This window comes from Anopheles coluzzii, chromosome 2 (assembly GCF_943734685.1).
Source record: "Anopheles coluzzii chromosome 2, AcolN3, whole genome shotgun sequence".
In the NCBI taxonomy this organism is placed as follows: Eukaryota; Metazoa; Arthropoda; class Insecta; order Diptera; family Culicidae; genus Anopheles; species Anopheles coluzzii.
In genome coordinates, this window is record NC_064670.1 from 114,665,029 (window position 1) to 114,681,312 (window position 16,284).

Consider the following 16,284-nt stretch of genomic DNA (forward strand, 5'->3'; position numbering starts at 1 on the left):
ATATCGGTATTTACGGGGACCGGTCCCGAGAAGGCGTAACATTCCTGCACATACTTTACGCTATTTTCGACGGCAAATACTTTCCTCCAGAATGTCTCACGGGGGAGGCGTACCAAGACGCGCGTGACGCGCTTTTCTACAGCGAATGGAGACGCCAGGTGCTTCGTAACACGCAGCACGCCATCAAATCGGTCGTTAAAGAGAGAAAGCAAAGCAACGAGCAGCGGCAAACAAAACGAAACAGAAAAGAAAACCCGCTAACGGTAGCACACACTCACCAACGTAATCCAACGGTCGGCAAGTCGTAAGCGTCGGCACTGTGTATGGTTGATGTTGTGAAATTAATTCAATTATTTCATACCCTTCTCTTCCGGCTCTCGCTTCCCAACCGGAAGCGACGAGTTGTGGCGGAGGCGCCCATGCGAACGGCTCCTGTTGCTCGCTGCTTACCAAACCGGACCGACAGCGGCCTGTTTGAAGGTTGCTGTGGAAGCTTTTTTTTCTGCCCCTTGTGCTCGTCCTCGTCATCGGTAAAAGCTTTTCCCGGTCGGTTCACGGACACGAAACAAGTCTCAACCGATGAATGAATGGATATACCGTTTTTTTATTGTGCAAGTGCATGGCATTATAGCAAACGAAGACTACGACAAAAGAGTGTATGTGTGTGTGTGTGTGGGAAAAAGAGAAGCAAGCTGCATATCTTTGACTGTGATCAAAGATTGGTCGCCAGGGAATCGTGTAGGGAAAATAATCGAGGGTGACTTCGAGCCGATTTTCATCATTTCCGAGACCAAACAGAAACAGCAGCAAAAACAGAATATATTCACTTGAGGGAGCAAGAGAGAGAGAGAGAGAATGAGAAAGATGATAGTGAGAGAAAAACAACATGGAAATGCAAATGGATTGCTCTCAATGTTTGTTCGCGAGAGCTTTCGTTTCAATCGCAGGCGCAGTGATATCGATTTATGCTCCTTGTAATCACAGTGGAATAAAACACGCCACAAAATGGTCAAAATCACAACTACGTTCTCTCAGTCAAAGATTATTTATTTTATTTTTCACTTAATTTTCAGGAAATGTTGTATAAAGCCTTGTTTCAAAACAGATCTTAATTTTCATTTCAGAAGTATTTCCTCAACAATATTTAGGCCTTTCAACATAAAATTTCTCCTTATCCTCGTTCACTGTGCAAGAACCTAATGACCCTCGAGTCCGGGGATTAGAAATTTCTCCGAGAGAAAGAAAAGCTCCGCACGGTTTCGCTCCCGTGCAACTGTATAAATAGGGGCGCTTTGGTCGGGTTTTGCCAGCCGTACGCAGTTTAGACGCAACGCTCGGCAGTACAAGGAATATCGTTCGCACTCTGGGGGGGGCAAACTGGTGACACCCTGGAGAATGATGACAGCACACTGAAAACCTATCCCCTCCACTGTATTCGTGCGAGTGGTGGTGTGTTGCGTGCGTTCCGCGTGCAAGTGTAAAAAATACACATAAGTGCGTGTATACCGTGTAGTGCACAATCAAGTCAAGGACATTAGGTGAAAAGACATTATAAAGTTAAAGCAAAGTACCAGCAGTAGCTCACAAAAACAGCGCTGCGACTGCCAGTGACTACATACGAAAGGTACCAGGGTGAGTGTCAAACCTGTGACGGAGTTGATGTGGTGTGCTGTAAGGAGATGGAGTGAAAATTCGAAAGAGACCTGTGCGTCTGTGTTCCGTGAAGTCATCGTCATGCGAAGCGTGGTAATAAGATACGCTTGATGTGCGGTCGACACTTGATGTAGCCATTTGTGTTGTTTGTCGCAGCGTCGAGCGGGGAGGGGGGAGAGGATGGCGACGCAAAACGAAGACACAAATTTCGCAACAAACAAACAGGAGGATGTAATGGAGAGCCACAAAACGAACGACAAAAGGGGCAATCTCTGTGCTATACTCGGCATTTTTGCTATAAGAAGGACGCTAAAATAGCTCATTATACGTGTAACACGGTTCAAGATAGGAATTAAGCTTGCACAATGTATGCTTGCTACAGTATAATCCCCCCTCCACACGCAAAAGCCACACCGTATCCATGGCACAGTGTATGGCAGACATGTTGCATGTCTTCAGCACTCCATTGAAGTAGGCATGGGGCGGCATTACTAATTGGCGAAGGATGATCGTGCTTTCCAGCACATCCGGACCCTTCCGGTTTAACCTCACTCACCGGTGTGCCAAGAAAACGAGACAAAAAATCCCCTTTCTCTAAGTCAGCTAGCAAATTATGTCCGGGGAAATTGAAGCAGCAAATGCTATCCATATCTTTAAGCTCACTTGCTCCACACCCTTTTTTGCACGACTGTTATACTGCTTCAGCCTGGCATCAGAAGGCTTGGCCGTGTGAAAGCGTTTGAAGGAGAGAAAGTAGAAGGGCGGTGGGGCTCTGTTTTGCCTGCTACAGCAGAAGCAACAAGTTATACACGGCCATCATGGAGCGGGTTTCTTCGGGTCGCTTCGTTTGCCTAACCGTTAAAGGTGAGCTTATCAGGTTACTTGGCGACGGGCACGAGCAGCACGCTAAGCCGACTGCTGGAAAGGGTTTATGTTTACGTTGCGAGTGCCTCCGGCTCTCATAAAAAGACCTTGTGAGCGAGGGAGGAAAAAGAAAAACAGTACGGCTACCACACAAAAAAGGGTTACAGCGTTTGCAGCTTCTTTTTTTTTGCTTTCTTGCTTGGCTGTGTTATTCCAAAGCATACTTATTGTGTTTGTATTTTCTAAACATGTAAACGAGGGGGCTCAAGGGCAATATTCGCTTTGCTGCTGCAAAGGTTACTTTCTGCAAGCGTACGGCAGGCAACGCGTTTGCCCTTTTGCACCTGAAACCTTCCGAGCTCGAGGATGGTATTAAATTTGTAAGTTTTTGTCTCTCTCATCTCTTGCTCTCACTCACTCGAGTGCCCATACCCGCCGTGCTCGATTCCTTCCAAGAAATACAATGCCAGGAATTGGAAAATAATTTCATTTAACTACATCCTCTAATCAACGTGCACACACACCTTTTCTCACAACAACAGCTGAGCTCACGCGAGCGCGTATGTATGTGTGGGAGTTCATTTTGAAGGCAATCCGAGAAGGCGGAATTCACTTCGCTCCCTCCCCTCCCCCCACTACTCGCTTTCACACATTCTAACGAGATGCTGGAAATTCTGCCGAAAGTATTTTAATAACATTCTGTCTACCGAGAAGGCAAACAGGCAGGCAGGCAGGCAGGCAACTAGATTGCTTATTGATTGCCGGGTTTGAACTCAGACTTGCAAATACGCTCCCGCAACCCACCCAGCCGAACGGAATGGAACGTAATGAGTCACGTGGGCTGATTTGGTTGCGCAAGATCAATAAAGCACCTTTTACCGTAGTTTGTGTGTGTTTTTATATGCTTTCTTTTCTTCTTTCCAATACCAGCCTTAAAGTTAGGGTCAAGATGAAAGGAGCTTTTCAGCTTCGACCTTTTTTTCCAGTGTAATAGTGTAGGAAGAGGGTTTTTTGTGCTCCTTGCACAATGATCTTCAAATAAATTGAAGAAGCAAAAAAAACACACACACACTATCATCTATCAGAAACCATATTAAATGAGCAAACTTTCAAGTCCCACACGTGATAAAGCTATATGGGCAACATGTCTACTTGCCTTGACTGGTTGACTGGTAACCTTTTCGTGTATGCTGCTGGCACAAGACGGTAGTCATCGTGGGAAGGCTAGAAACTGCCAAGGATGTCGTTTCATAAACATACACACACACATGTCCCTGTCCAACACGACACCATCATCGTTTCCACACAATGATTACGCCTTCACACTTTCTCGGGAGGATTGCTGGTGCTTATTCAATAAGCGCAGCAGCAGAAAGATCAATTCCCACACGAGCCAAAGGACCAACGTTCAGCGTTTTGCGCTGAAAAAGCTTCTGGTCAGAGACAGGCCAGAAGGTAGTGTGTTTGTACCGAACCAGTTCGTTTGCTACCTTCATGGCCAAAAGGCAGATTTATTTCATACTGTTTTTTTGCGATGAAACAACAACACGACACATTTTGATTGGATATTTTACGAAAACAGTTTGTCCTGACAACGCGACGACACGCGACACGCAGGCCTTCGTTCGTTATGGGTACGGGAAGGAAGTTATTTATTAAGCTCGCTCAAGTGTGAACAAGTTATCATACATCACTGGAGTGGCTGGGAAAACATCATCAACCCGCAGCCCCGCAGAGCATGGCACGGGCAAACAAATGAGCGGCTTTATCGCTGCTTTGGATCCTTTGCTCGCTTTTGGCGATAATATATCAGCCGCTCGGGATCAGTAAAAACAGACCACGGTCCAGTGGTACGTGGGCCGAGGCGCCGAGTGTCGTGAGCGGGTGCGCAAAACCTCGACTTGTTGAATCTGCTCGGACAGTGTGTTACCACCCGACACCATTTTCCCATAATGTGCCTTACTGTGTGCACGCGCTCCGAGAGTTCACATCCATCATTTTATTGATCTGAACGAGTTCGACAGCATATCACACTAGTTTGACGGCAGTGTAGGTGAGTTTTATTAATTAGCCAGATTACAGCACCTTGTGCAATCGATCCGCACGCATAAACCGACTACTAGGCAGCGTACCCGCGGATGTAGCGGTTCATTTGCAAGCGTACCGACTCGCAATTGCAAAACACGGTCGCACCGGTAACATGCGGCAATGGTGAGGGGTTTGTGGGTTGCGGCTGGAATAAATTACGACCTTACCGACGATACTGCTTGTCTGGGGGGCGGGGGGGGGGGAGAAAATGTATTCCGAAAGCCCCTTGTATCGAGGATGAGGGAATAAAGCTAGCAAAGGATAGCAAATAAAACAAAAAAGGTAAACTAGAAGCTCTTTCGCTAGCCTCGTACAATCCGGAATGACACATAAACTTTAGCCAGACGTAAATCCCTGTACCTGTGTTTTCTACTGCCTGCTTTTGCCGCGTAAATGCATAAAAACTTTCCAATATAACCGCACGAACGCACAAACGAATCGCACGTCGCTCCGGATGTGCGTTGTCGCACTAAAGGCAATAAAAAATGGACATAAATTTGCAATTCCGTCCAATTTCCCCCCCTTTCTCATTCAGAGCTACAGATGAGTCCTTTCCTGTAGCTACAGTCGATAAGGTAAAGGGATGGGCATAGAAATGCGAACGCTTGATTAGCTATTGATCGCGCAGGACCCTAAAAGATGCCAATCTCTGGTCAAATTGTTGGTTTAATGTTGGCCAGTTGGAGCCGTTTTTTTGTGTGCAAATATATAACGTTTATATCAATTTGCAGCGATGATATGTAACTAAAGACATATGCAACATTCTAACATTATACAATGGTGCGATTTTTCAACTTTTCACACAATTTTCATACAATAAATCAAACTTAAATTACATGTCTCGTTTAGATATCATAATCAAGCTCGTCGTTTACTATTTATAAATTATTGAATTCCATGATTATGGAGCATATTTAATGGTGATCTACATTATTGCACAACAAAGCATTCTTTCCTTGCGAATTACCTTAACCCGAGCATACTCGGTCTTGATGACGGCTAGTGTTATATGATGAACAAGCTCACTGTTGTATCGCTATATAAAACATTGTCAGTCTCTTTCTTGTCTATTTAAAGCCTATTGAATATCGGTAAAGTTTGCCTCAACTTACGCCTTAACTGAATCTGAAAATTAGTGGCTCAGATCGCTCAATCAAACTGACGTTTACCAACATCATCCCCAAATTGTCTTGCTGTAAAACTTAGAACTCTAAAGGAAAATGCTAAAAATCACTTGAATAATAAAACTTGATAACGGACGGACGGACGAAAACCGCTTTGAAACGGGTTGGATAGAAATTTGATATTCAATCGAAATCGAACGAATGGCTACCGTCAACAGTAACACACACACACACACACACACACACACACACACACAAATGAATATTTGCCACTCACATCATCCGTTTGTACCATTTTACCATCAAGATACAGAATCTGAACCCTCCTGCAGGTGTTGAATGTCAACGGGTCATTGAACAAACTCCCGCATAGCTTCCAATCCATTGTACAGAGGGCCTGCAACAAGGCATTATTGTACTCCTCATCTTCTCCTTGCCTTTCCACAACGGGCCGGATTTATCACGGAACCATAACCTCTATCTACGGCAGTTGCACACAAGCTTTAATACACCCGAGTGTTGTCATGTTGAGTGTAATGGATTGTCCCGTGCGAAAGCTTACACCACTGCCACCGGTCAGGTACGTCAGGGTCAGCGATCCGCATACAACACCACCGCACAATAAAGCAATGGTTATGATAGGGAATAAAATTTTACAACACAAAACGAAGCGCAACGAGTGCTAATGGAATTATGTGGAGCTTTCTGTGGACGATGATGCACATCCGTGATACGTTTGGAGTTGGAATGACCCATTGACCACGGTCGTGGTTTGCCTTTATACGTTTATGGCATTTGTGATTTCACTAGTTTGTCTCGGTGCTTTTGAGATGAAAAATGAATGTTTTTTTAGTTTCATAACGCTCTGTACAGTGGTTTGTAGCTTCCGTTATCGATACGAAATCCGGTTCGAAGGACTAAACATTTTCATAGAGCAATTGGCCACATAGTAAACTTTTTAATGCAACTATCTCAAACATGAAACTGCCTAGCAACACAATTACGGCATTCAATTTGTTGATACCTAATGCAAATTTTATCCAATTTGTCCAACACCCATCCTCACTGTTATCCAATCTCCAATAAAACCGAGCTAAATAAACACCCTCCGAAATGTAGCCTCCGGCACGTCACGTGTTTGTGTACCCAGTTTCCCATCAAGCTTTCTTATCGCTGTTGGAAAACATTCAACAACAACACCAACAACAACGGCAAGAAAGAGCAACAAAAACCCCCTTAACCAAGTAATCCGATTGCCTTCTAGATCCCATTAAGATTACACCGAACACACTGCAGCCGGTGGTTTGACAGATTGAGGCAAAGCCGAAACAATTTTCTGAGCTGATGGCAGGAAACCGTCGGCAACCGGAGGCAAGTGGACAAGAAGCGTATTGGTTTATAATATTTAAACAGAATTAATTAGTCTATAATACCTACCCACATCACCAGCTAGAAAATTCTCCCAATCCAAACGACCGCTAGCTATGGTGATAAAGTTGCCATCTGATAAGATGGCGCACCGTTTGTACCTTGGCCGCAGCGAAAACATCACCACCGGCAGTAAACTGTTCGCTGGTTTATTTGCCAACTCCTGCTCGTCTAACGAGCTTTTGTGAAGAGAGCTTCACAGAAAAAGCTAAAGTATCGAACCGTCGTCGTCTAGCGCTCGAGTGTTTTGCCGAGTGTGGATTAAAACTTATCGCCCGAAGGTTCGAATCAAACTTTCGTGCAGGCAAGCCCAAGCTCGGGATGAAAATTGGATGAATAGATAAACAGTGACGAGACGGTGTCGTCGATTGCTGGGACTATTACATCACCTCAGCGCAAGCAAAAGACCTCCGACGAAGAGGAGAGAAAGCATCTCCTCTCGCTTTCCTTTGCCTCGCGCGTGAGGTAATCGTTTGAAGAGGGTTGGGGCACACTAAGTAGTTTCTCGATTTCTCGAACTCGCCACCTCTAGGGACATTGTTTCATTTCCCAAATCCCATCTTCTCTAAGTCTAAGCAAATGGTGCTATTTTTGATGGTAAAAAGTTGAGCCACTTCCCTCTGGTGGGGTAAATCTTATTCTCTGCTAATAGCATGCGAGACGCGTTCGAACTTTTGCCTTCGTTTTTTTTATTCTCCCTATCACCGCCCTCCCATTCTAAGCCGACATTCTGAGCAGCTTTTTATAATAAATTGTTTCGGGGAATGGTTTATTTCCAGCATGGTTCAGAGACAGAAGTGGACTCTTGCATTAGGCTAAAGAACTCCGTGCTGCTCGAGTGCTGCTTTCTCTTTTCGAGTGGAAAATGGTTCCCTTAATCCTCCCTTATCTGTCATAATCAGTCGAATCAGTATTCGCCCCCATCGATGGGTCTCGGCGCTTCAACCCCGGGCTGAGCACACCCGGTAAGGCGGGGGGCAATAAAAATGTCAACCAATACGTCCAACAACCACTCCAACATACCCACTCAGCAGCAGCAGCAGCAGCATCCTGTCTTATGCCCGGTAGCCTCGTGGTCCCTTGCTTGTGCTGAATTATTCTGCTGGACACCCTTTTCTGTTGCCGCCACTGTCAGACAAATGAATCACATGCCATTCGGATGAGTTAAGCCGCAACCGTCACCCACACTAAGCCGATCATTTGCAAACATTTCGGTGGAAGAGCACACGCGTACGCATACACACGGAACACGAATGGAGAGAGCGAATTGTATTTCACAGCCGTGCGCACATTCTTGCTTGCGGCATTTGTCGTCCCTGTTTGGCCCTGTTGCAGGGCGCTTTGAATCATAGCACGTCGTTAGTGTTCCCCGAGATACGAATGGCATTCTTTCTTTTCTCTATCTCTCTCTTTCTCTTCTACTTTATGATTTGTAGCCCGCTTGCATCCCAAGTGCACACAATGTCGCCAAAGCTAGCAACATAAACCATGAGCTTATAACAAGGTTTGTGTGGTCTGGCGTGTGACTTCCATTCCACGTGAAGCTTTGCTTTTCCCTGCCTATTTTGTGTTGCGGTTGAACGCAAGAATGACGCTGTTCAGACCATAGAAACAATTCTTCGTTTGAAAATATATTAGAAGCTATCAAAAGCTTATATTGGTATAAGATCTCAGTATTCTTGTTTTATTTTTCAATGTTTTTAAAAAGCTTTTTATGAGCATGGAGACGCTTGGTAGTTTGTATACAGAAAAACTATAAAGAAACAGTGGTCAACACCGGCCAACACTAAGCGGCCAAGTGCTATTTACACATTGCAGTAAATACATTTTAATGCACTTGGTACAGTATATCTAGATAAAATAATAATTTACTACCTAATACTGAAGTGCTATTACGATATGGAGACGCTTGGTAGTTGACTTAAAACCACATGTGCCATGTTCAAAAGAATGTGATAAAAATATTTCAAATAATTTGTTTCATTATATTTTCTCTGTCATTGTCCATGTTTCATCACAAACCTTGACCAAGTATAAACACAAATAATTTTTAAAACAGAAATCTTATCAATCATACCTTTTGTTGAAATATTGTTTTCACCTTACTCTGTTTCACATCACACCCATAGTGCGTTGTCTATCCCCATAAAATATCATTTGCACCGAGACTAGAACGAATGGAATGATTTTTCAATGTTGGTCACGACGATGGTTTTCCACAGAATATGTGGCATGGCATTATACAGCCTTTTTTTTTGTAATAACGCGAGGAACGTGACGAATGGCTGGTGGAAATGAAATAGCCCGAACAGTGACCGTACAAAGCGAGGGAGTGTGGGTTACGGCTGTGGTTACGGCGGAAGCCGATTACAAATGGAGCCGATTTACAAATGCCGTTGCTCATTGCCTCTGAAATAGAACCACATAAAGGAGAAATATGACTGCAGTTCAGTGTTTATGTTTACTCACTGGTGAACGGTTTGCCATTTCGCTGGTGTGAACAACTAAGTTTTGAATATTTTAGAGAATTTTAATGCATGAAACAATCAAATAATCAAAACAATACAAACTCACCCCGATTTTCTCTCTTCTTTCACAGAACACTATCCCTCAGTAAAACCCTCAGTATGGCGGGTTTTACCATCTATTCCCTGCTGATTCTCGGAACAAGTCTGCTAGTGTTGGGTTCGCAACATTCGCCGTACTCCCTGCAGGTATGATTTGCTTTGACCTCGCCTTGTTTTTCGCCCACAGCAAACAAATGTAATTGAAATTTTCCAACAAAAACAAAAAAAAATACTTTCAGGCTGCCATCGACGCTTTGCACCGCCGAGAAGCACAGCTTGCGTTACGCGAGGAAGCCGCCGCCGAGCAGCTGGACGACGATGGCTACTGGATGGAACGTAAGTAGGCGAGGTGAACCGTCCGCCACAGAACCATTAAACGATTGGATTGCCTTTGTTCCCCTAGCAACCGAAGAGCAGCAGCAACAGTTTCGCCCGAACCGACAGCGCCTGAACCGCATTCTGGCCAACTATTTGCGGCGCGATGAAGAGCCGGACGATGGCTACGATCCTTACGACTTGGACACACGCAAGCGTTCCGTCTTTCGGGAGCGAGATGGTGAGTTATAGGTTTTTGAAACTGATTGGCTGGCTCTTTACAGCCTATAATTGCGGTTTATCCTTTTTGCAGAACTATCCTCCTACCCGACCGTGTTCCGGGAGCGAGAGCAGGAGAAAGCGTACCCGCATCCCGACCTGTCCGAGGATTTCCTCAAAGCGGTACAGCGTCTCAACAACGACGAGCGAGAGGAAGAGTTCCAGGAGCGTCTGCAGCGACTGTGGAACAAGTACCAGCAGGAGGAGAACGAAATCGAGCAGCAACTGTTTGACGAGGAACCGTTAGGGCCGTACGAGAAGCGGCAAGGCTTCCCCATGTCCGAATCGGAACCCTCGCCCGCCCATTACGGTCCACCGATGCAGGAGCGCAAGCGAACGCTCCCAATCCTTCCCTGGCTGCCCGCTACGCGCAAGAAGCGCTTCCCGGTGGCAAAACGATCGCCCAAACCGGACGCAGCCCCAACCGGAACGGATGAAAAGGTGGCCAAAGATTTGCAGGCCCTCTTTGGAGCACCGATCGAGCCGAAGCGCAAACGATCGAGTGAACCGGCGAAGCCGGCTAGCTCTACGGCGAGCTCCAGCATGGCCACAACCTCCTCCACCACGACCGTGCGGCCAGCGGTGATGGAAGTTGCCAAAACGAAGCGCGATTCGAGCGATGAGCACCATGAACACAGCTCGGAGGAAGGCCCGGATGATGATGAGCATGAGCACGAGCACGAGCACGAGCACGATCATGAGGACTCGAGCGAAGAGTTCGAGGGTGAGGATGACGACAAGAAGAAGAAGCGTTCGGTGCGCAAGCGGTCCAATCTGGAGGTGGTGAAGGAGGATCAAATTCTGCCCGGCGATATTGGCGAGTTTAAGACGAAAAAGTCCATCCAGTGGAACAAGTACTTCGGTATGGATCGCAGGAAAAAGGATGGCCGGAATGGGCCGGGGGCTGTTGCCGGTGCCGCTGCCGGTGCTGCCGTGCCGTATCCGCTGAGCTTTTACAAAACGTACGATGAGGATCGGAAGAAGAAAAACGTCAACCAGGGCAAGCTGGAGAGCATGGCGCAGAAGCTGAAAAACATCGAAGATCTTATTCTGGACCAGACCGTCAAGTATGCGGGCGATCATGAAGGTATGCCGGACGGAACGTTGAGTGAAATGCCGGGCATAAACCAATTCTTTTTCTTATCATTGCATAGGAACCATCACTGAGCCGGCTGAGCTCGAGGAGCTGAAGGACAAACTGCTGGACCGGTTGGCTACCGCGCACAGTATCGAGAAGATGCGCCACACACTGGAGCGGCTGAAGGATTCGGTTAGCGATGATCAGCTGAAGCTAAACGAGGTTGAACCGGAGCATCCCCGTGAGGAAAAGGAAAAGGCTAAGCGTGTAGCAGTGAAGAAGGAGCGGGCCGAGTACGATCACAGCCAGTAAGTTGGATCAGTTAAGGCTCGCGTGGACACTATACAGGTTGTATGTGTTTCCTCATTTTCCCCAGACACAGCATGGAGGGCAACGAGAAGGTAGCGCACGAGGAGGTGGAAAACAATCTCGGCGACGTTGACGGCGACAGTAAGAAGAAAAAGCGCACCCAGAAGCGATACCAGGAGGTATTCCGAGGACCGGAAGAGCCCGAAATGGAGGATGATTACAGCCGGGGGCTGGTTGTTGGTAAGCCCCTTTTTGGAAGTTTTCATCTCGAAGAAACGCCCTTGCTTAGGTGCTGCGTTTTCTTCCTTCCCTGCTTCTAGAGTCCACTGAATGCCCACTGCTGGATGCGTTTGAGCGGCGGTGTCGCGGTGTAGATGTGCTAAGCGGTGACATTTACCAGGAACTGTTGCCAGCCTGCGGTGCCCATCAACTTTGCTACCTATGCGTAAGTGTTATACGCTCCCTCCGCACTCTTGCTTTGCTTACACTCTTTTACCCTATTCTTCTTCTCCGCAGGGCGTTTCACCGAAAGTTTGCGACCTTCAGTATCTCTCCGAGGCGGACAACATTTGCGAAAACCAACCCGACTGTCAGACGACCGCCCGGTCGGTGCTGATGATACTGCGGGGCTTCCCGGGCCCCCAGCTTGGGCCGCGCGAGTGCGCCAAAAATCCCTGCCTGTATCGGGCCATGGTCGAGGTCGGTGTCGTTGTAAATTAAGCCTCCCAAACACACAATCTGGAGACCCACACACACATACACTACACGAAAATGACTCCATTTTCGGCCGCTGTCTTGATGTCCCGATTGAAGTTGTGACGATGTTACCGAGCTAAGTTTTTCAAACCACATACGAGCGTATGTGTGCGCGATCGAAAGGAAGGACGGTGGCTGTACAGTACAAGAATGGTAATGCGCCCGGCACATACATACATGCTTGCTCCCGCGGGGGAGGTACAATATACACCGGCTAATGCTAGCGTACGAAACGAAAGAAACGAACGAACTAACAACGATGATCAGGTATACCGAGAAACGGGAGGCGGTGCTGGACTGACCAGGCGGACGCAGTGGCATTAAACCAACTAGCGGAATTCCGATTCCTTACCTTCCCTGGCCGCTTTCGCTAAACTGAGGCGGCACAACCGATTTCATAGCATAGGAGCTCATTTTTAATCGCATATCGATAACTGTATGTATGTTTAACACACACACACACACTAACGCACAGCAACACACCGATACAGACAGAAGAATACGTTCCCTTTGATGTTCAACAATCGGCGTAACGTTATCAACTATATCTATCAGTGATTTTGTGTTTGATACAAACGCATGCAACGCAACTTCCCTCACCCCTTGTATGTATGTGTAGACCCAGCCACACACACACACACCCCTTGCTGTCACTGGAGCTCGTTCCCTCAATTCTTTGCTCCTGGTTTGTTCGATATTTTTACAACCCTACATATATACAAATATAAATGTGACTCTGTATAAGTAAGATTTTTGTCAAATCCCATTATTTACAACACTTACAAGGAGGAGGAAAAAAAAGTTGACAAAAAGGATATTGGTAACATTCAACAAAAAAAAAAAACCTAAACTAAAAATCGACTAGGTCGAGACGACCTTACTCTAGTTGTGAGACACATAACAGAACAAATAAACAAATAAAAAATTATTATACATATACAACAAAAAAAACATATATTATACTGAATGTGTACGGATAAGTTTCTGAAACAAATAAATAATAGTTTACAAAAAAAGGAGAACACAAACCTAACATACACAGTGCAACACAGCAAATCCCTTTCAAAAGAAAAAAACGAAATGAAAATGGACAACATCAACCAAAAGAACAAAAAACAAACGAAAGAGAAAGGAAAGAATGCCGATAAAACTTCTAAAGCAAAAAAAACTCCCGACAATAAAAACATCACGAACGTATGAAACAAAATGAAAGTGGTTTTAAAACAGCTACATGTAGACACAGTTAAACCTTACACACTTAAACGAACCAAAAGACAGGCAAAAGATAACACAAATCGACAATGTAACAACTGAACTACTGAAATTGAACTGAGTGCAGCTATTAGTTTTACAATAGTAGTGGACAGAGCATGGCTAGTAAGGCAAAAAACAGAAGAAGAAGCAAAAAACACAATAACAAAACCAAAGTAACAAACGAAACAAGACAATGTACGTTTAAAAGTCTTTAAATGGCACAACACGTCCCCCGCCCAGTTTGTTGTCGTTTCAACCACCACCACGTCGATCAGAGCACGATCGATAACGAGATAGCAGCAGCACAAAGCCATCAATGTGGAATTGATTACCGCACTACTTGTTCTTTACTTCTGGCACTAAGCCGTACCGTGCAGTAAACGTAACAAAAGGTGAACGAGTAAAGCGCACAAGGTGCACGATGTGGCGAAGAATATTATTTACTCTGTGTAACACTTGATGGCATTTATCGTGGGTGTGGGGGGAGAAAGAAAATCCCCACTATTGGACACCGATTGGAAACAATTGACTTACACAAAAAAAACTAAACACCCACACACAGATACAGTTTACAAACCATGCGAGATAACAACACACTTAACAAACTCAATAAGCCAATGGCGTCAGTATTTGTTGAAACCTAAAATAAACTCAAACAAAACTCCTCCTGTACTGGTTGACTTCTTTTTATGGTGTTGTATCCAAAAAAAGTTCCATCATATTATTACTCAATACAACAAAACGCCTGTCCACCTCGGCGGGTGAATCTTCCCGGAAAAGTGAGCTTCTCGGTGTAAGTGGGTTTCATTTTTCGGGACCACTCCAAACACTTTGGCGGGGCCACTATCAATGCAGCAATGACTGACTGATGATACGCGAATGAAAACGGCGCGATAAGATAAACGAGAAGCACCGCTCGTCGATGGGTCGAGAGTGGTGGCCCTCACTGCGGATGGGTTTAGTGTAGCTTCGGACGCTTTCCAAGACCTGCTACGTTCACTCTACGCCAGCGGACGGAAGAGATGTCATCTGCTAGAGTTCCACCACAACAGCAGCAGCAGCAGCAGCAGGCGCCGGAGTTTTACGGTCCAGACACGCCAACGTTCGATCTGAGCTGGGACTACAACTACGACAATGCACTAGCAGCGCCACCGAACAATGTGCCACCTGTCGGTAAGTAGTCGTACTATTTGCGCTTTTGCTACAGTGGTGTGTGGGTGTGTGTGTTTGTTTTTGTTATTGGTGGTAAATAACCCTTCGTTGATTGTGTGTCATACCTTCAAGTGCACAGTGGCGAGAATCGAATCATCACGGCACAACCACAATCGCAGCAGCGTGAACGAGACGGTGGTAAGGAAACAATGAACAAAACCGATTGGAATATTGAAGGCAAATTAAATTGCTTATTTTTGTAACTTTTTTTAGTAAGCTTACGAATACCTTCACCCCCACCCGGGGACGCAATTCGCTCCGTAAACAGCCCCTTTCTAACGCCGTTCTCGCCACGTGCCGGGCTCGACTTTCTCTACGGATTGCCGTCGGTGTTTATCCAGCAGAGCTACGAGCTGAACGAATGTAAGACCGTTGAACAGCCGTTTTGAACAATCGCTCATAATCCTACTTCGGACGCGTACCCCATTTTGCAGTACTATCGGGCGTTGCCTCGGACAATCGGTTCACGGTACGGGGACCCTCAAACGAAGCGCTCTACGGTGCATCAGAAACGTCCGACCCGAAGGATCGGTTCTGGGGCTCGCTACGACCGTTCAGCCTGTCGCTTGTGGACCGCAGCCATCAGGAGGTGCTACTGTTCAGGAAGAATCTTGGCTGCGGTGTGTTCTGCTGCTTCTGCAAGAACCAGTTCCTGGAGGTGTGGGCCGCACCGGGCGAGCTGATCGGCTGCATCCAGCAGGACTACGGCGTACTGTCGCAGGAGATCGTGCTGCTGAACAGTGACATTAACACGATGTTCCGCATACCGATACCGTTCCTGAACGCGCTGCGCATGCCGAAGGAGACACACTTTCGCGTGCTGGACCGGGATCGGATGACGCAGAAGGGAACGATAACGCGCGCCTGGAACGTGAACACCGCCAGCTACACGAACAACATCTACTACTCCGATCCGACGATGGACGTCAAGTTTAAGTCGCTGTTCATAGCGGCCGCCTTTATGCTGGTAAGAAGTGCACCGGTGTGTGCGATGGTACTTTGCGTAGATGGCGCACCGAGTTCATCCATCCCTTGTTTTATTTCAGGAATATCTTTACTTCCAATCGAATTGTTGTTAAGAGGACGTGTGTTGTGGACCCCCATCACCACTGATGAAGTGAGAGACAGGAAAAGCAATTTCATACTTAATTGAGCAGAGCAGTACATATTTATAAAGTACACATTCTTTCGTTTGATAAGAAAAGAAACATTAAAAATGACATGATGTTATGCAAATATTTAAACCAACCTGTTTACCTGCCGTTTGAAACAAGACAACGCCATCACGACAACACAAACTGTCACTTCACTTCATTCGATTCCCTTTTCTCACAAACACACCAACAAACAAATGACG

At 46.1% G+C, this 16,284-nt stretch overlaps 1 protein-coding gene across 1 annotated transcript; it reads left to right on the forward strand.

The window, feature by feature from the left end:
• Nucleotides 1-1,466: 1,466 nt before the first annotated feature.
• On the forward strand, nucleotides 1,467-16,171 carry LOC120949181 (uncharacterized). Its single transcript, XM_049611190.1, is given in 13 exon segments — nucleotides 1,467-1,632; nucleotides 9,757-9,871; nucleotides 9,964-10,060; nucleotides 10,128-11,405; nucleotides 11,473-11,704; nucleotides 11,773-11,945; nucleotides 12,026-12,150; nucleotides 12,222-12,422; nucleotides 14,678-14,888; nucleotides 15,000-15,065; nucleotides 15,141-15,290; nucleotides 15,362-15,894; nucleotides 15,974-16,171. Coding segments are annotated over 12 exon segments (3,186 nt in total). The 5' UTR covers nucleotides 1,467-1,632; nucleotides 9,757-9,784; the 3' UTR covers nucleotides 16,007-16,171.
• Nucleotides 16,172-16,284: the final 113 nt, after the last annotated feature.